This window comes from Poecilia reticulata, linkage group LG14, assembly GCF_000633615.1.
Source record: "Poecilia reticulata strain Guanapo linkage group LG14, Guppy_female_1.0+MT, whole genome shotgun sequence".
NCBI classification, from domain to species: domain Eukaryota; kingdom Metazoa; phylum Chordata; class Actinopteri; order Cyprinodontiformes; family Poeciliidae; genus Poecilia; species Poecilia reticulata.
In genome coordinates this window covers 10,490,016-10,511,450 of record NC_024344.1, presented here as the reverse complement: position 1 = coordinate 10,511,450, position 21,435 = coordinate 10,490,016, and the positions used below count along the sequence as shown (strand labels likewise).

General features: G+C 40.2%; 1 protein-coding gene across 1 annotated transcript; it reads left to right on the top strand.

Annotated features, from left to right (window-relative positions):
• Positions 1-153: 153 nt before the first annotated feature.
• adamts15a (ADAM metallopeptidase with thrombospondin type 1 motif, 15a) lies at positions 154-16,827 on the top strand. The gene is made up of 8 exons (XM_008427675.2): positions 154-1,094; positions 7,033-7,165; positions 8,017-8,184; positions 10,516-10,799; positions 10,875-11,052; positions 11,177-11,349; positions 13,366-13,541; positions 13,675-16,827. Exons 1-8 carry the CDS (start codon positions 180-182, stop codon positions 14,468-14,470), a joined length of 2,823 nt encoding a protein of 940 aa, XP_008425897.1. The 5' UTR covers positions 154-179; the 3' UTR covers positions 14,471-16,827.
• The last annotated feature ends 4,608 nt before the right edge of the window (positions 16,828-21,435 follow it).

The window sequence follows — 21,435 nt, the reverse complement described above, 5'->3', positions numbered from 1 at the left end:
GGAGGAGTTTACTCTGAGTGAACTTGTACGACCGGTGGCATTGTGTTAGAGCCCTGCGCTTTGGATAATGCTCTTCACCCTTATCTGTGCACTTTTCCGCTTCCGCTGAGATCTTACATTCAGCTTAGTTTTCTTTGCTCTGTTGGTCATAGCGTTCCTCACTTGATGCAAACATCGACATGTTTGTCAGGACAGTTTTTCTCCTCCACTTTGTTAAATTTATTCGATGCATGGAAAGTGAGATTTGCTTTCCGATTAGGCTGGATGACGACAGGGATGATTTTAACAACGACTTGGATATCAGTGTTAGAAAGCGTGTCATGAAGATACAGGCTTTCCAGCAAGAATTAGTGATCGATTTACAGCAAGATTCAGATTTCATTGCTCCCTCCATCTCTGTCCAAGACGGGTTTTGGTTCTCCAACACTGATGTCAGCACTGACTTGAGAGGGTGTTTTTACTCTGGATATGTGAACGGTGACAGAGGTTCATATGCTGCTTTAAGCCTCTGCAAGGGTTTGAATGGTGCCTTTGGCTTCCAGGGTTGGGAATATTTCATCCGCCCGGTGCGCAATGACACCCGGAGCGCACAAGACGCGCACGTCGTCCGACGCAGACCCAGCAACGACCTCAAGCAGAACTCCACTTCCAGGTGCGCGGTGGAGAGCGATCTGAGCCCCTTAGATGCGCAATCCCTGCAGAAATACAAGCAGACGACGGACCTCAACAATGTGACCGAAACGATGCTGAAGAAGATGGGCAGAGCGAAAAGGTTCGCGTCTGTCCCCCGGTACGTGGAGACGCTGGTGGCTGCGGACGAGTCCATGCTGAGCTTCCACGGGGATGACCTGAAGCACTACCTCTTGACGCTGATGTCGGTCGCAGCGAGGCTGTACAGGCACCCCAGCATCCTCAACTCCATCAGCATCACCGTGGTGAAGATCGTGATTATATCCGAGGAGGACAAAGGTCCCAAAGTGTCCGGGAACGCAGCCATGACGCTGCGTAACTTCTGCACCTGGCAAAAGAAGATGAACAAACACAACGACAAGCACCCGGACTATTGGGACACAGCTATTCTCTTTACAAGACAGGTAAGATAGCATAGTTCACAATAAGGCGAGAAAAAGTATTTACACCCTATAACCTTCCGCCCCCCCAATATATATACAACCACAGGCTTATATTGTTTTGGAATCTAATATGTTAGACCAAAACAAGTTGTTTATTTGCACATTAAAATGATATAAAGTAAGAAAAACATTATGTGAAACTATTTTTAAAAAATTGTTGAAAATTGTTGTACTATTTATTCATGCCCCGTTAGTCTGTTATCCCTAAATAAAATGCAATGTGGGACCAAGAAACATAGCAGCAAAGTGCTGTGCACACACTGCACATTGCTCTGACCACACAATCACCATGGTAACACTTGGTGGTAGCAGCATGATCCTGTGGAGATGTTTCTTTTAAGCAGGAGCAGAAAAACTCCTCAGAGTTGATGGGAAGATACGCTGACCTAGATTCAGATGAATTCAGAAAGAAAAAAAAAATATGCAAGAGGCTGCAAAAGTCTTTCAGAAAGAGGAGGAGCTTAATCTTCCTGCACTTCAATGATCATAAACAACCAGAACTACAATGAAGAGCCTTCGATATAATCATATTCATGTGTTTATGTGGCCAAAATCCATTTGTGAATCTGTAGCAACACTTGGAAAATTTACGTACACGGACATCCTATGTCTAATTTGACTACGCTCAAGTTATTTTGTGAAGAAGAAAGGACAGACAAGTAAAGACATACACCAAACAGACCTGAAGCTGCAAGATGACAAATGGTGGCTCTGTAAAGTATTGACTCTGGAGGGCTAAAAACAAAAATGCATACCTACGTTTTCAGATTTAAATGAAAACAAAAGAATGTATGCACACAGGCAAATTTCACATGCATGGCAGTTTTCCTGTCAAAATCAACCTCGTCGGTTCTTTGGTCAGCTATGAAACACAATTCCCATCTTTGTGGCAATAGTCACAACCCACCTCCAACACCAATGTAAACCTCATAGAACAAACACTACGTTGGTACAAATTTTAAACCATTTATAACAAGCTTCCTATACTGAGACATCATCTCTAGGACATGAGAGACACTTTGCCACGCTTTCATCTAAAGTAAAGTAGAATCCATCCAAAAGCAGCTCCATCCAGAATAAAAAGCCAAATGCAATATAAGGTGTTGAATTACTTTTGGCCACTTCTGCTGTGAGCTTTGGTATAGTTCTGACTTTTGCCAAACATTGAACGTCAGTGTCCTCAGGGATGCACTTGTTGGAAGCATCTTGTTTCTTTCAGCCCTTCCCATTCTCCTCCAGCTGGGGTTTTTCCAGCCCTGCCCACCATCCTGCCTGCGCCTCATTAAACCGGCCCCTGAAGGGAGGACTGAATCGGTTAGGGAACTGATCAGAGTCGCATCCTTCAGCGTGTTTGCCACATCTGCTTGCTCCGAGTCAGGAACAAGCAACTCTGCACAGCTGCAGACAGTTCACACAGCCTGGTTCTTTACAACACACCATCGCGACTGACATAAACTTCCTCTCGCATTCATTATCTGTGCTGTGTTGATTCTGCACCACATTCCCTTAGTCTCCAGAGCGCGGAACTCGAAAAGGTTGCTCCAGTTCCACACTTAGGTATTTTATAAAATCCGGATTGTTTTGGCTCCGCAGCTGACATTACAAACTACACAGCCAGTTCAGATGACCCTAATAAAGTGCACAGGGCCGGCCCACGATGAGTAATGTGGATACAATTTGCTATATAAAGCAGGAAGGCAGGCGACAAGGGATTCCAGCTCTGTTTCAGTAAGCATGTCTTTCAGTGACCTCATCTGCTTTAATCAAGGACTGTAACAAGCACAAAAAGCAGCATTTACAAGAGACTTCTTGTACAAACCATTAACAGCAACTTAAATGTTCAGAAATGGAAGAAAATTATTACAGCGTGCATGGCCAGGACCTACAGTACACACAAAACCTGCTTAATATGTTCCAGCTCAAACAAAACCTTAGGTTTTGGTCAAAAATAGACCGATATTCTTGTACATTTTGTGTATAGTTATGACCAAAAGAAAGCAATATAAGTTTTCAATTTGGATAACTTTTATACAATCAAATCAATCCAAAGGACAGTTTTAAGAAGTTTCCCAAATATGATCAGGAATTTGTTGTAACTCAACATGTTTTACCATTTAAGGCATGGAAGCAGGACATTTCTAATTCAGTTCCAGCTTCTCTGTCACATTCCAACCACAAACTTGAATGCATTTTATCGGGATTTTATTTTACAGCGCACGAAAAAAAGCAGCAAACATTTGCAAAGGGGAAGGAAAATATTTCTGTTCTTTTTGCACTTTGAGTAACTGAAATTGTTTCCACGGTTCTCTTCAWAAATAACTCAAAGCACTGTCAGATTAGATGGAGAACATCTGTGCACGTCAGTTCTTAGCTTAAAAACTGAACTTGGGAAAATTCAGAGGTTTCTAATGGAAAATCCAATATAACTGCATGCATGTAAAACTGACAACAGTAGTTGATATGCTTTTCAGTCATCTTGTGTCTTGTCAGATCTTTCTTCTTTATTCAACAYAATTGCTACAATGTCTGAAAGTAGAAAATGCTGAAAAGTACATTGTAAATGCCTTGTTCCAGTAATGGGAGTTAGACTGGTGACCAAATCTCGTGTAAACAAATCATCTTTCTGTCTGTTGGGGCTCATTAACTGACAATTATGCACAACTTGTCTATTTTTCTGGCAAATAATTGGACCTCCTCTGAGTAACAGGAAAGACTGCCCAGAAGGGTGTATCACAGTTTGACATCTGTGTGTCAAACTATTTTATTGTAGTTTTCTTCAAGAATTCCTCTGTATTTCACTTCATCCTTCTTCCCATCACCAAAAAGAGCTTCCCCACAGCATGGCTTTTGTCAGTCAAATCTGAATAACATTCATCCTTTTGCATCTTATGCAGTTTTGTGGTTTTGTTTTGTCACCTAAAATCCTAACAGATCACATTCGTGTTTGAGACATGAATATTTTTTCCAAGATACTGAACAAAATTTGGGAAATTTGCTACTTCCCCTCCCGAGAGACTAAGAACATTTAGAAGTTTAGCTCTAGATACCCTACAATTTAGTTTTTCCACATATCTTCTTTCACACGGGCAACATTTGGAGTSTCTTCTGTCGATYCWGGTCAGTGTTGACTGTAAAGTTTAGTCAGTGTGTTTTTTATYGTTTACCATAACACTTATTTGGTATTAAAATCTCTTCCACTGTGTGCTGTTAACTAACCGACAGAGTAATTTTGGAGGTTTTATGAAGACCAACTTGATGTTGTCCAGAGGCAACTGTGGTTTGGGCTTAAACCCTGCTAATGGCATGATTACCGTTAAAAGAATGTTGCAAAACTACTCGTGTCATTATGCTACACAGTCTGATGACTGTACAAAAGCAGCCAAGAGATTAAATCGAATCATAAATTTGTGGTTTTTCCCCTGGGAGAAATATTGCACCATAGCTAATAGCTTATGGTATTTTATTTTATTGCCTCTTGGAAGGGCTGAGAGAGAAAGCACCCCAACAAAGTCCAAATCTATCTGTCCATCTCCCATCACTTCAGAACAAGAAAGCATTGAAGGGCATTACCTAAAAATGCCAACAGAGCCACATAATCTGCAAAAAACAAAACAGATTATCCCCTCTATGGCAATTATCTCTAGAGATCCACCTAGACAAACAGGACTGAAGACAAGGAATAGCCCTGACGTAATCCAACCCACACATCTGGAGTAATCCCAACCTTTTGTGGAGAATGTGAACACAGCCCCTGCTTTGGTTATACAAGGACCAGTTAGCTTTTTAAAACATTTAAGAGCCCCACAGTCCTGAGAAACAGCCCCACAAAAACACAACCCTTCTCCAAATTCACAAAATTTACACAGACTGGACAATCAAACCTCCTTGATCCTGTCAGCAGCGCCACACGTTTATGCACAAAAAAGGAAGAAACTGAGAACATTAAGAGAGGAATGAACAGCTTTAACATATTTCTAGTTTGAGGTGTTTGTTTCTGAATACAAAAAAAAAAAAGAAGCAAAAATCTACACCAGTGGGGTGAATTAAGTCATAGCAAAAAACTAACTCCCTAATATGGCAATTTCTTCTCTCCTGCTATGTTATTTCTTATTCTTCTACTTAGCTGGCCCAAATTTTCACATGTCAACGATACACATTAGCACATCTGGACTAGATTTTTACTGGCCAACAATCGTGCTTTCTGCGGTTTACTCTTGGAAATATTTGTCATAGCACTCAAGGTCTTCATTTGGCACCGGGTTTTATGTTCGCATTTAGCTCATCCCAGGATTTTCAGGGCTGGACGTGGTCAGACGGTGGCGTATGCTGGCTGCCATAGGGCTTTGGTGTTTGTGAGGAGTGCAGAGGGTTGCAGGCCTCTTTCAGCTCCGGACAGATGGGCAGCTGTTTGTGGCAACCGGTGCTGAAAAAAAAGTCCTGTGATTATGGGGTTCAGGTTTGAAACGGACACGCAGTCAAGTATTGGGTTTTAAAACTTCGGCAATGGAGAAATGGGTCAACTGGAAACAGCTCTGGCATGGAAATATTATAGGTTGGGACAGTTACCTCATAGAAGACGGTGTGCTCTAAACACTGTTTCTCACCAGGAAGATTTAAAGACTGGGTGGTGAAAGGCAATACTGAGCATTACTGGGTCTTTTCCAAGTCTCCAGAGCACAGCTCCTAACACAGAGACCATAAAAAAAGCCTAAATCATCTTTAATATTCCCACTTTTTGAATAACATCATTCTACTTTAAGTGTAATGGCATCATACTCGGTCATGGTATTTCTTTAGGTCTGTCAGTCTCAGTCATGTGGTGTCACTGCAAAGTCAAGAAGTCTGCTTCTGATATGAAATTAAACAGAAATCTCTGAAAAGATACTCACATTTTGATTTAAAACACGTGTTTCCATAATCAGAGGAATAATCTTCAATGAAATTACAGCAGCCCATCTTATAATGGCTGAGGTTATGTTTTGTTCTGGTTTTTGACATTTTATCTTAAGTGATAGAGGTCGGAAGGCCTCCTTGCCATCATCCTAATCTCTCCATAGGGTTCAAGTTAGGACAAAATGTCAATTTTAACTCCAGGCAGAAGAAACATGGTGGCAAAATTAAGGGATTACTGCAGTATGAATAATTTTGATCTTAACTGTACTTGCTGATATAATGTTTTAACTTTGGCTCTTCAGTCCTGTGTGGGGTTCTACGCTTTATATTTGGTTTCTTCCACTTAGCAGCAAATTGTTCAAGGGTTTAAAAAGCTGACAGTAATCCAACATGGCACTGTTTGGACATCGTGGTGGATTGTTGATCCAAGATGATTTTGAAATTCTATCAACTATATTTTTCTGGTATGTAGTGTCCTTTTCATGAGTTTGGCTCAAACATTTTGTTCTAGTTGTTTTCAAACACGGATTGATGATTGGCAACAGCGCCATAAACTGTATCATCTGGTAATCTGTAGCCATGTTTTCATACCAATTTTGCTTCTTCCAATTGAATTTATGCCTTAATGTTCCAAGAAATATTATTTAAAGTGCGACAGGCGCAGCCTTTTTAAAATCCAATGTTTATACCTTAATTACACAGTAACCATCTGGCAAGCCATGCCGATATTCCTTTGGAAGCATATTTCCTACGACGGAGCCAGGCATCGTATTTCTTCCTCATTTCAGCTTTGCTTCTCGTGCTGCATTTTTGGTACAGCATTAGAAGGAAAATAATAATAACTCATGGGGTTCCACTTCTGACATTACTCCTTAGCTCCTGATTGTTTACAACAGGTTTCCAGTGCATCTACGTGGCCGAAAAATCTGCTAATGCAAGCGATTCTCTCGCTTGGCTTGTGTTTGCCCCCCGTGCCCTGCTCAGACGTGTTGCTGTTTTCATGCAGGATCTTTGTGGAGCCTCCACCTGCGACACTCTCGGCATGGCAGACGTTGGCACCATGTGCGACCCGAAGAGGAGCTGCTCTGTCATCGAAGACGACGGCCTGCCCTCAGCCTTCACCACCGCTCACGAGCTCGGTAATACCCGGTTCTGACACGGCTTCGTCCAAAACACACGTGTGTTGTGCAGTCAGATGGTTTTGTCCTCCAAAAATGACTGATATCTGCCATAGTCAATCACAGTTTGTCACATTACAGCCACACGTTTGTTTGGGGTTTTATCTGATAGACCAACACCAGCTGCTGCATAGTTATTAAACATATTAAATAATGCTCTGAAAATGTGGCATGCATTTCCATTCAGTCCCTTTACTCTGATACCCCTAAATCACATGCGCTGTGACTAATTTCCTTTTAATTAGAAAACCAGTCTACCTGTGTATTATTTAATTTTTCATTTGTTAATCCAGCTGTTCTATATAGGTATCAGAGAACATTCGTAAACAAATGCCAAGACAGATTAGAGAGAAAGTTGTAGAAGAAGAAGTTGCTCTGAGTCAATGACATTTTTTCTTTTTTTTYTCTTTACTTTTTAACCTATGAGCAAAAATAACACTGCAAATCACACTAAAGACATCATCCCCAGTGGGAGACATGGTGGTGTCAGCATCATGTTGTGTGGATTTTTCTCAGCAGCTGGGAATATGAAGCTAATGAGAGTGGATGGGAAGATAGATGGATCTTCAGGGCAGTACTGGAAGAAAACCAGTTAGAAGCTGAAGTTTCTATTCACCTCCCAGCAGAGCAGCAATCCTAAACTTTCCACCTCACAATTATGCATTGCTTTGTGCTGCTTTATGTCAAAAAACTCTAATTAAACACACTGACATTTGCGGTTGTAACATGACAAAATGCAAAGACCTCCAATTGACCTGAATGCTCTTGCAAGGCACTTTATGTATAACGGATATCTGACATGTGTTCAACAGGCCATGTGTTCAACATGCCACATGACAACGTGAAGGCCTGTGAAGACGTGTTTGGAAAGCTGCAGGAAAACCACATGATGTCCCCTACGCTCATCCAGATCAACCGCACCAGTCCCTGGTCTCCTTGCAGCGCTGCCATCATCACCGAGTTTCTGGACAGCGGACATGGTGAGGATCTCGATCATATTTATAATATCTTGAAGTGTTAATGTGTTTGAATTGAACCTCATTAAGATTTGACCTTTAGGTATGCAAGTGAAAATAAAAGGTCTTGACTTTTTCTTATGCTTTTCCTCAAGATAACAGGAGTTTTTACTAAACAAACATCAGACCCTGGGTTTCTAGTCTTGCGTCAGCCAAACCTTTTCTATTACTGAGCTCAGAGGAAAATTGCAAAAAAAAAAAAAAAAAAAGCAATTCATACATTTGGGATGCAGATTGTTTGCCAACCAGGCCAGACCACAGGACCCAGCCTTAGAGCAACGCAAAACTTTTATTTTAAAACTGCACCCACATGTGTCCCAAATTACAGGGTTTGGCTTTGCGAGAGCCACCGCTGTGGTTTGGAGACGAGATGGCTCTGCCCAACGCTTCCCATGCAGGTTCACTACAAATAGGCAAACATCTTTTGTTTTTCCTATTAACCTCCATTTTCAAAACGAAAATACTACAATATAAATTTGTGAGAAAGACTAACAATTGTTCTTAACACAACTAAAAATGGTGTCTTTTATTTCAGGGCATTGTTACAATCTGTTCTCTTGACACTAACTTTTAAAAGCTGTTGCCACAAATGGATGGATGTTTCCAGAATAATGCTACCTGCTCATCTCGCTACACAGATACTGTTTTCTTTGCTCTTCAGAGGGAGAATAGGAAGGAAGAGGAGCGGTTCAGTTTATTGGGTGTAGAGCGAGTGTATATATAGCAGTTAGCCATCAGCTAATTTGTCTGGCTTCTCTGCCAAATTTGCTGTGAAATGGAATGAAACAAATATACGGCCAGCTGCTGCTTATCCATTTAGCTTTATAGTAGGAATGCAACAGCAGTTCAGACTCAGTCACTGGTTTTTTCCCCCCTCTGCACAAAACTGCTTTTGGATGCAAAGATTACCCACAAGGAGAAGTTGTGGACGATTCTAAGGAATCAAAACCACCTTCTTAAAGTACCCCATTACTTGGAAAGTTCTCGCGTGTCATCTGTATCTAGTGGTGACAGTGCTTTGATCTTTGCATAATTTACAAGCTGCCTTTAATTTCAAACCCGTATCACAAAAAAGTCTTAACCACGTTTGGTCAAAATGTTTCTGCATGTTGAGCAACAAGGGTGGGCTGGTGGGTTTTTAGGGGAACTTATGGATGTGCTGGAGCCAGGATGGCTGTAGAGTGCCATTCCCCCCCCCCCAACAAAGCAAAAAAAAAAAAAAACCCTCCCAAAAAAACTAAGCAATTATTACAGGGATAATAAGTGTGGATCGTATCGTTTTCTATATTTTCTTTTCTTAAAAATGTACTGACATCTGCAAAGTTTTGTAGCAGAAGGTTCAGAAACCATTGATATTTGGCAGGAATTGAAAATTAAAGACACAAAATACTTTCACTACATCGGCAGGAGTTGATATTATAACAATAAAGTTTACCAGAGTTCAAAAGTAGATATTGAGCATGGCTAAAGCAGTGCTAGGCTCAAAATAAAACATTTTAGTGTGCATTTTATATGACCGTCATTACTCTTTCGTCTCAGTCAGTCACATCTCGATCTTAAATTTGGATGTTAATGGGAACACGGTGAGGACAAAGGAAAGAAAGATGTGGAAAGATAACGAGCACAATGATTTCACTGTTTTGTTTAGTAGAGAAGGAGTGAGCATGTTTTAAGTTGACCTCTATTTGACTGATTTTGGAATGTGCTTTTAGGACTCATTTCTTTCATTTTTTCTACGAAAAGTCTGTTTGTGTGTGAACCGGAGAGAAAGCAAATCTTTTAGGCAAAAAATCTGCCAGTGATGAACATCGCTGAAAAAAAAAAAAAAAGATTGTTTCAGTTAAATATAACAAGATCTGTACAATAAGACCTCATGACTAAAACATACTGCTTTGTGATAACAGCTGAGGAAACTTTAGTTCCATTATCTGTGAAAACAGCTTTAATTCATCTACTTGTTTTTTTAATTGGCCACACCAAAACCATTTTTATTATTTAGAGACAAAAGACAATGGCAATCCAAAGCACGCAAAGTTATTTAATTGGGATCCAATAGTGATTTCACTCTTTCATACTGTGTTATTGTGACCTAACATAGCAAAGGTGGCACAAACATGATACTCACTCTGCCATATTTTRTGATGAAGATAAAGTTCTGACCTTAACATGGAGTTTTTCAAAAAGTGATCTTGTTTGCCTAGCAAAACTAGTAAAATGTTGTCCTACGTCATAAGATGTTTCYAAAATTGTCTCACTCACKTACTCTTACTAACTACCAAAGCTTCTGTCTTGTAGGGGATTGTTTGCTCGACCAGCCTCAGAAAACATTAGCTCTTCCAGATGTGCTGCCCGGTTCCTCCTACGACCTCGACCGTCAGTGTGAGCTCGCCTTCGGGGAAGGCTCCAAGCCGTGCCCTTTCCTGCAGCCGCCATGCAGCCGGCTGTGGTGCACAGGRAAGTCCAGCGGCCATCTGGTGTGCATGACTCGGCATTTCCCCTGGGCAGACGGGACCCGCTGTGGCGACGGGCAGGTCTGCGATCGAGGCGTCTGCTCTGACAGACAGCTACAAACTGTGAAGGTGCGACTGAAGGGAGGATTCACYAACTCTCATCAGTAGACAACAGGGTGTGATTAATGGATATTATTCTTTCAGCTGGATGGTCGTTGGGGTAAGTGGGGTCCATTCGGTTCCTGTTCCCGCACATGTGGAAGCGGGGTCCAGCTGTCTAAACGGGAATGTAACAACCCCGCCCCTTCAAATGGGGGMAAATACTGCCAAGGAGTGCGGGTCAAATATCGCTCCTGCAGCCTCAACCGCTGCCCTGAGACAGGTGGGAGTCACTCAAAGAAMATTTTTAACAACGAAAGTCTGAACTGAAAACCCAGTCCAATGTTAGTCATGCCCAACAGCAGCTTCATCTCTGCCTTTCTGTCCTTGTCCATCTCTTTGTGTAGATAAGACTTACCGAGAAGAGCARTGTGAGACCTCTGGYCAGACTTTCAGCAGTAACCGTGTTGCCCAGTCTGTGGTGTGGGTGCCAAAATACTCTGGAGTTTCACCAAAGGACAGATGCAAACTCATCTGCAGGGCGAACGGGACTGGCTACTTCTACGTACTGTCTCCCAAGGTAAGCAGATACTGGACTTACTCTTGTACTTTATTTTATTACTTTATTTTTTTAGATTAGATTTCCTGTTGAACACAATTTAGAACAAACTGTTGACAAAGTAGCTCATGGGACAAATAATACCTCAGGTTTTAATTTAAGGGTCAGGATAAGTGTCTTTCAAAACCATTTAAACTCTGAACTTTCTCTCATTTTGTCACATTAGCAGCATGTTTCACAATGGTGAGCACAGTGATGTGCAATGTTGAACCACTTAGTTTCCACATGGCTTTCCCTTCAACTCTTACATAAAACTAGATTTATGGGATAATATTTGTCCTATTAACAGATTCTCCAACCTGAGCTGTGAATTTCTGCAGCTCCTCCAGAGTTACCATGGGCCACTTGGTTGCTTCTCTGATTTTCTCAGCTGGATTTTTGTCTGTRAATACATCACCACTGCCTTCCACTTCGCTACCTTTTATTGCCCTATCACATAAAATACAGTGTATAATTTTCAAGAAATCAGTTTTGACTTTGATAAMRTTTTATTTACAAAKTGTACAATTTTCTTTTGACCCAAAAAAWATATATATAATTGATGATCATGACTGACTTGTAAAAGCAGCAAAGAGGGTAAAACATCCAAAAAGTTTTTATATGCACTGTACCGATAAGACACATAGAAACTTCTGGTTGCTGTGTCACAAAACGTGAAAAAACATGTAAGGGATGTGAAGATTTCTGCATAACACATCCATCTTAACGTTGAGAGAAGGAAGGCAATGGAGGGACAACTGCAGGGCGTCCGGTGAGCAGCAGCAGCAGCAGCAGCAGTGAGTTCACTCCTCTCTCCAGCTCTCAGTCCTTGAAGGAGTAAAGCTCTGAGTTACCACTGGATATTTTACCCACAGAGACATGGGATTAATGAAAATATACTCTCCCCCCCCCCGACAGCTAATCCTACAGCATAAATTGGTGTGTTGGAGTCAGTTCAAAAAGTATTAAGAGTTCACAGAAGAAAGAAAAATAAAATTGGGATAGAAATGTACATCATCCTGACAGACTTTCTTTTGTGAGTGTTTCCACTTTGGAGTCCAAAACAGATTCATTACATCAGCAGATGCTAAGCAGTAACTCCTCCTACTACAGTTTTGTCAAGGTCTCCCTCAGTGGGTGAGAGTGGAAAAGAGGCTGCAAATGCAGAATTATAAGCTGGGATTTTCTGCAATAAAGCTATGACTCATAATTTTGTCACAGCAATTGCACTTTATAACTTACAGAGTTATTACAAACTACGATAATTACTAAGGCGGAGAGAAAAGAAGAGGCAGCTCTGACCACTCGCTAGYTGTTCTTCATAGTGTTCACTCTTTAAAACTGGATTATAATCACTTAAGATTCACAGACATTTATATTAAATAAAGCCTTGTGTCAAAGGAGCTTAAATCTTCCATACAGACGAGCAGCGTAATACATGAATAATTATGTAAATAAGTTCAKAACTGAAATGATGTAAACTTTCACTRGAACTAACCAGATAAGCATTTGATTGGCAAATGATTAAACAAATTTGTCAGTGACCCACCAGACCGCTTGTTGTTTTTACTTGTAAATACATATCAGTGGTTTAAAATGTGTTGCAGCTAATGCTAGTAGAGAGATGTAAACTTGTACTTACAAAGCTGAAAAAAATTCCACTTATTTAAAAAGTTGGTGATCTTCCTATGCAAAACTCAATTGAAAGGTTCCTGCTAGATAAAAAAGTACAACTTATGGACTGGGGACTTTCTCTGGTTACATAAGACATCGTTAATTTATCTGTACACTGGTAAGTGCTGTGGAAACACAGGGGTTAATAATCTACCTTGGGAATGGTTGAAGTAGTGGAAACGTGTCTTAAGGCAGGACAACAGTGTACTATACTATTATCTTTTAATAGAATAGCTTTTCTTGCTCTTATTGACGTAAGAGTTGTACTTAACGTAGCTTATTAAGTATAGAAAGTTGACCTTGATTTCTGTTTGTATAATGCAGGTTGTTGATGGGACTCCATGCTCGCCAGACTCCACAGGCGTTTGTGTCCAAGGAAAGTGCATCAAAGCTGGATGTGACAGAGTAATTGGCTCCACAAAGAAGTTTGATAAGTGTGGAATCTGCGGAGGCGACAACAAGAGCTGCAAGAAGGTGTCGGGACTCTTCACCAAGCCTGTGTGAGTAAAACCAGTGACGTCCCTCCAAGGGATTCTGGTGCCTGCCTTTTTTCCCCACTCTCACTTCAGCAGAACTTCATTAGCTTCACCCTTGACAAAAGCACTCATTGACTATAAATGTTTTGGCATGCAGGCACGGCTACAACTTCGTTGTCATGTTGCCAGTGGGTGCTGCCAATGTGGACATCCGTCAGCGAGGCTACAAGGGAATGATGGGTGATGACAACTACTTGGCAGTGAAGAACAGCAAGGGGCATTACCTTCTCAATGGGAATTATATTGTGTCCGCTGGCGAGAGAGACATCATTGTAAACAACAGCCTGTTGCGCTACAGCGGCACCACCGGCCTCTCCGAGACCCTGCATGCCGTGAATCCCCTAGGAGAGGCCTTGACCGTGGAAGTGCTGTGTGCAGGCAAGATAACGCCTCCCCGCATACGCTACTCCTTTTACCTTCACCGTCAGACCAAGGAAGACAAAATGCTGAAGAAGGGGGAGCGTGCAAATTCAGAGAACAGCGTCCTGACAAAAGACGAAATGAAGAAGGACGAGGAAGACAATCTTAAAAGCTCTTACAGCAAGATGAATGCGCCTGTCGGGAAATGGATATCTGCACCCTGGGAAGAGTGCTCGGTGTCCTGCGGYCGTGGTTTCCAGAGGAGAATGGTGCAGTGTCTAAAATCAGATGGCAAGCCAGGGCTGGACTGTGATTCTTCACAAAGACCCTCTGCCACCAGGGTTTGTGGAGACCCTTGTGCTGACTGGCATATTGGGCAGTGGTCTCCCTGCTCCAGAACCTGTGGGAAGGGCTTCAAAAGACGACCTCTCCACTGCAAAGACCAGACTGGGCTTCTGCTCCCCAGGGATCTTTGCAAGGGCTTACGTAAACCTCAGGAGCTGGACTTCTGTAACCTAAGCTCTTGTCAGTAACGTGAAACTATATATTAAAAAAATAAWATTGATAATAAATAAAATTCTGTGTTTCAAAGGAACCAAAACGAACCCACTAGCTAGTATTACACCATATCTAGTGGTTTCAGCTGTTGCATCCTGCATTGTTGGACTGCCAGAGGATATTAATGGAGAGTGCTCAGAAGAAAAACAAGAACATGAAAGAGCAGCAGCCAAGGAATGAGTTCTGGCAGATCAGTTTCAGTGACATCAGTTTKGCTTTCAAAATAAATCACCTCGCTGTAGCTTGATGAAAGCTATGCAATTTGAAAGTCAAATAAAACATAGATTCCCTGCACTGCTAGTTGATACAGAATGCCCATCTTTAAGCAATCAGCCTATTTTACCAGTGAGTCTGCAATTCATTTTATGTCACAATAGTTTAATTGCACAGACGTCAGAGTTTTAGCTATACCTAAAACTATTGGTGAAGTCAGCTGGGTGTCAAAAAATMTGCAAAATTATCTGAACCGACAGCTGGCAAACTTTTGATATTTCCTGACAGTGTCKTCATTCAATCACAAAAACATCATGGAATTCACAGAGTTATRCGGATACTGCTGTAGCAACAGTTATTTATTAGCAATATAGTAATTATGTTTCCAGCTCAACAGAATCAGAAAAGGTTAATGACTGTCAACGGCATTGATAGGACACTTAATTTTTTCCAGCAATTTAAAGGCAAATCTTCATTATGTGGTTAATTATGTTCCAATAATCTAAAATATTGGTTTGAGATCAGTGCTCTGTTATTGCTCAATACACCTTTAAAGCTAATRTACTTCCATATCAAGTCTGTATTCTTCATACATGATTTTTCAAAATTTGATGTCTTCAATAAGAGATGCTGGTGACTGGAATTGACTAATTTTGAGCTCAACAGCTCAAAMTTTTTGATTGACCAGTCAGAAACTGAAAAAATGTGTATTTTTCTCCAACCAGCACCATGATATGCTCTGTAATGGTGTTAATGAGTGAAGGAGAATTAGGGTTCAGTATTACTGAGGTGTTTAAAATTTTGTCACAGAGAGACAAACCTAAGATGTTTGCAGTTTATTTAGGATGTGAAAGAGCAAAATTTAAAATGGGTAACAGTAAGGCCCAACCGCATACACCRGAGTATTACATTTATCCTATATATATTATATTTAACTGATAGAACATTTGAAAATGTTGGCAATCTTCTGGAAATCATTTGGTCAAGCTAAAGATCTAAATTCTCTTGAATATGCACAATGAGACTGATGAGTCGGTTATTAATGCTAACCATGCTAATTGTTAGCATAAAATGCTAAACTGTGTAGTCATTTTGTCTTTGTTTTAAATAGTAAAACTTGTTTTACGATGACTGCCCTTTTAGTGATGTGGTCCAGTAATGGGAATGTTTAATAAAAGTCAGGGTTGAGTTGTAAAAATATCTTTGCTCTTATTCTTCTAGTTTTTAAAGAGAAATTGGTTAAAAATCCTTAACAGTATTTCATATCTCAGAAATCTCAAAACAAATTTTTAATTGCATCTCCTCAGCTGATTTTTCTATTTGTGCATAGTTGTAACACTAGCTAAAATGTTATTAAATACTGAAGAAACCTTTGGGTCATTTCACGTCTCCACCGAATTTTAAGCTCTTTTTCTGTACTGATTGTGTTTGTCAGATATCATTTTAGAAAGTTTGATCGTTAGAGCAACTYTTGAAAACACATCTTCCTGACACAAATTAATAAATAAAAATCAARCCTCTCAATTTCCCTGACACAATACAAACTGGTAAACATTCACTCATGTATGAAAAATATGGACTTCTTTAGAGCCATTAATCTGCGACCTTCGTTTGACCTCCGCCATTTGTCTTCACTGTTCAATGTCATCACRTCCGAAAGCCTGTTATGTCAAGCCTGTCTGGAACAGAAACCGCAAATAATTTAAGGTCAATAAAATAATAAAACACAGAGGGAATGTTGTTATCCTTGTATATCGTTATTCCTGGCCCCAGAGTCTGAGCTAACTTGTTTTTCCTGAATGCTAGATGTAATCCTGCCATTTGTTATAAACTTCTTTTTTTAAGAGGCCAGATTAAACAACCCTATAATATAAGATCCATCTTGCAACCAACTACAAGATGGGTGTTATATTAGTGTTAGTCGTTTATATTTTTCTATGTTCTTAATCAGCTTTTGCACTTTGTACAGCAAAAGAAAACAATGACTTACATGAGCTGTACTGTATACTATGTATACATTTTCTCAGCTCTGTGCAAAAAGATTTTTTTTTTCACATGTATTTGTAATTGTCTTTGACTTCTGCATATTTATTCCAAAATAAAGCAATTAATTGAAAGATCTGGTATTTTAATTTTTCTGTCTTTTACTGATGTAAAAGGTGCAACATGCATTTTCTGGTTGTAAAAACCCTGGCAGACACTTTAGAGCAGTGGCTACTAAACTCAGATTTGGAGGCTGTCAGAATCAGGTAGTGATTAAATTTACATCTGAAAACAAAATTAATTTAAACTTGATTCCTTATGCAACATTTTAGCAAAAAAAAAAAAAAAAAGCACCAGAAGGAAGTATCAGAAACCACAGAGACCATAGACCTGTGTGTTGGAAGCTTTATGCTGTAAATTGTTGCAARTCTCTTCTATATCAGTCTGTGGTAAATCCCTTCTGTTCCAAGATATTTTCTAAAAGCAAGCCATTTTATCAAAACAAAAACATGTATGTATATTTTATAAAATATACATACATGTAAAATAAAAATGTCAAATGCCCAGGAAGTAGTTTTTTAAAAAAAATATGTGCATTAAAATTTAAATTGAACTCTGGTCTGCCTGAAAAGTCTTGGTTCGGTTGAAGGAAATCCCGATGCTGTTCCAATGAACACGTGAATATCAAGAACATGTGAGACTGCTTCAAAAGCAGGAAGTGGACTGCAGCTCAGGGCATTCTGGGTAAATACAACCAAAACAAACACACGAGTCTAGCACTGGCAGGAGGCCTGTCACATGTTTTTCTTCCAAAGACGACAAAATCTAAGATCTGATGCCACTCTATTTTGGTTTACGCCTTGTGAAGAAGCGTCTCCCTGGGTTCTTGATGCAGCGCCGCCACAGTCGATGGAGGTAAACAAGTTTTTCAAAGGGTTTGGTTCACTTCAAAGGGTTTAGTTTCARCTGTTGCCGAACAAAAGTTGCAATTTTGGCCTGCAGTTGACCAGAGTCTGTTGGACTATCCACCTTTAATTAGACTTTCATAAAAGCTTGGATAAAAAGATCTCCAGATACTGTGAGGGAACAGGTCAAAGGTTAGGAAGAAGTCTTCTCTTACATTTATTCATATCCCGTTCCATAGAAGCAGAATGAAACCTCCTTGCTCTCTGGGTTTGGACTCCTCSGCTATCAGGCATGACATCATGCTCAGTGTCTTATCTCTTCCTCAGCCTGTTGCCCCTCAGACTGTCCTKGGTCTGTCATATCTGCTGGGTTGAGTGCAGCAGTTCTGTGTGGGTCKGTCTGGGGGGGGKKGTTWYYTSMWRRRMKGMYRRSWSKWMYMAYCWYCWSCWGYKGCKSSTYRWKRMKKMTYAKSARSWAMTRWWRWRAMKRTKRKRAGAYGRYKKYKTYGWKKWSWWMMAWSAWKAWTRYWGMARRRAGSASSAMRAARRARGWRRTSATYWYWWSAMGWSRWWCTGGACATACTGGAATAAATCAAACGTTATCCATCATAGGAAAATTTATTTCAAGGATTTGTAATAACTCAAGGAATGAATGTTAAAAGTSTTTATTTCAACATCTAACAACCACAGTAGTTGTAGTTGTATTTTTTAAGCAAATAAAAAAAATTGTCATTCTGACCCACAAYYCTCACCATTTCCTCTTGGCTTTGATTGGTTGTTTTTGACCGAAAAGCGGTGCATTTCTGCAGATGGCAGTAGGACCACAGGGGCGCAGAGGAGCTTGATTTTTCCAGATTATCTGCCTCATCTTATACTGTCACTGTGTAGTGACTGCAGGAGTATCTGGAAAGCTTTCTGTAGATAGACGGAAAAGAGCCRGCATTTTATTTAATGATCAGTTAACTAATACAAGAAAACAGCACTGACTACTGCCAGATTTCTGCCATGCGACCTGCAGAATCAGACTGTTTTTGAAGGTTGAAGAGTGTTTCTCCATGAACAGCATAAGTCCTGCTCTTCCCTCCTCTTTCAAGAAGGAAACCTTCTCCAGTCCTGATGCCACCAGGAAGCAAAGCAAGTGTGAGACCTGGAGAATACTAGYACACATCTCTTCATTCCCCATGAATCAGCTGCTCCTGTTTGATTTCTATGTTAGTTACTTATACGATCATCTGCAAACAAGTATTATAATAAAGCATGGGTGGCCAGCATACCTTGCAGCAATTCCCATGTAACCCATAAAGTCCACTTTACATTGCACAAGTTTCACAGTCAACATTTCAGTCATGCAACTGCAAGTATTTTCCACCGGTTGAGCAGCGATGTGAACTCATTCTCCCTGTCCATGTCTGTGACCAGTCCAAGAGTGCAGCTGTGAGCTGAAGTGGAAATGTTGAATTGTGCAATTTTCACATGACGTGTCTGACTGTCTGCCTTTAAAAAATAGGTCTGAGAGTCTGCGGGCGGTCTCATTTCAGACATTTTTTTGAATTAGTGAAAGAAAGCAGCATTTAAAAAAAAAGAAGGAAAAAACTCTCAGGGGTTTGACCTAGATAAGAGAAGATAAGGAAAGAAACTGAAGCAGAGCCTGTAAAGTATTTATTTGTCTGACCASTTGCCTTTCGCCTGGATTTACACCCATCTTGGTGCATGTGTGATGTGTTTGATTAGGTCAGATTGCCTTATCAGAGGAATGTATGGTTGGAAAAGTTTCTTGAATTTAGCTGTTAAGATGGGAGAAGAAAAAGTGTCTCAATTTAACTGTGATGAAAAATGAGTGCATACCCTTACGTTAGCACATTTTTATTTCAATTCTGGCATTGAGTATTCTTGGGTATTCATCTGCCAATTATAGAAAATTTTATTAACTCCTGACATTTGTATACTTTTGATTAAATCTAAAGCCTAACTAACATATAACAGGTCATGGAAAAAAGATATTTTCTTAAAATGAGCAGAAAGTGGCTGTTCTGTGTCAGAAGGTTTTATCATCTTTGTTCCCTCTGCCTTCCACTCCTCAACCTTGAATATTATATATATATATATATATATATATATATAATGGAAAGCATAGCTGCAAATATTATACAGAAGACCTGTTAGTGATGCACTTCACAAATCCGACGTTTAACAAAAATTGCAAGAAGATATTCACAGGTGGAAAAAAGTCATGAATGTGCTCTAGAAGAGCATATTTATGTGCTACAATAAGCCCAGCCTTTTCCCACGGTTTCAGATTTTTATTTGCAACACCATGTTAAAGAAAAAAATGTAGGATTTTCATCCACTTCACAATTACATGCTACTCGGTGTCGGCCTACCACATAATGTACCAATAAAATGTGACAAAATGTGAAGACGTTCAAGAGACACAGATATTTTGTCAGTGGACTGTGTAAAAACAAATCTTCCTCCGATGTGTGAGAAAGATATGTATATTCTGAAAGTATACAACTGAACAAGCAGACAAGGCTTTCAGTAATTTATTTCATAAACAATACGTCCCATTTTCTCATGTGTTATGCTCTCCACAGCTGTGAGGGCTTGGCATTTAATAACAAGCCCCATTTCATTTCCTGTTTAAATAAATATCCCGACACTCTAAATTCTTTTGCTTTTTCATGCTTCATCAATGACCAATAAAGCAACCCGCTACAAAATAATGCAACGTTTTAAAAGGCTGACAGAGTCTGCAAACAGTTAAAAGTGAAAAGTTCAGCCTTTTACTTTTTTATTTGACTAATGGTACGTATTTTTTCTGATCAGATGTAAGCATTTTATTTGTGGTTGAGTCGAACTGCCCACAAACCACAACAAATTTAAAAAACCATCAGTATTGTTTTGTATGTTGCTCTCGTGATTAAAAACTGGTTCGTGCAAAAGCTCAACAAGCCCAGTTTTTCCAAATCTAAGTGGGAATGTGCTGAGCTCAGCAGGAACTGGATTGCCTGCAGAGTTGTGATGATGGACCGACAGCTGACCCCTGCTGAGGGAAAATGCAACGCAGTGATTCAGGGCATTGCAGCCGCGCTGCCCTGTGTGACACTTCAGTGACACATTTGGGTTGCGAATGCAGCGACGGCTTCATTAACCACAAAACATTGGGTCTAATTACATGATTCACGCCTCAGACGCTGAGATCTGGTCTGGAAATATGCTTACTCACGTGAATGAATCCATCTGGCCTTTTAGTTGGTRTACAGGGTGGGCCATACGTTTCCATAYGTAGGAGAATGTAGAATGTATATTTCTTTTATATTTCAAATACTCAAGAAGATGCGTTTGACAAAAGAGCAAARAGTTGAAATTGTACTGATGGCTGGATCGGGAAGCGGTCGCATGGTTGCAMGAAACTTCAACAGAAAACATGGAACATGAGCATCACACACACGACACTGTGGCAAAACTTATTTGCAAGTTCCAGAAAACTGGAAATGTTGCAGATCAACCACRAAGTGGTCCAAGACGTGCAGCAATAACACATTGTCCCACAAAAATAAAAACGGTTGTCCAATGTGAAATATTAATTTTTTTCTATGTATGGAAACTTATGGCCCACTCTGTGTTTGTTGAGAAACGYCCTTGAAAAAGTCACTTTTTAAGGAAGTAKCAAACGTGCAGACAGTGTGTTTTCGTTATTCTGCTGTACGTCAGGCAAGTTTACYGGATTCAAGGAAGTTCTGSCCTCTATTGAGTCTGTGCCTTATCTACTATCTMTTAGTCACCCTCTAAAGGCAGATATAAAGGCTGTGCTATGCCCAGCTTGGAAAATCTCTGAC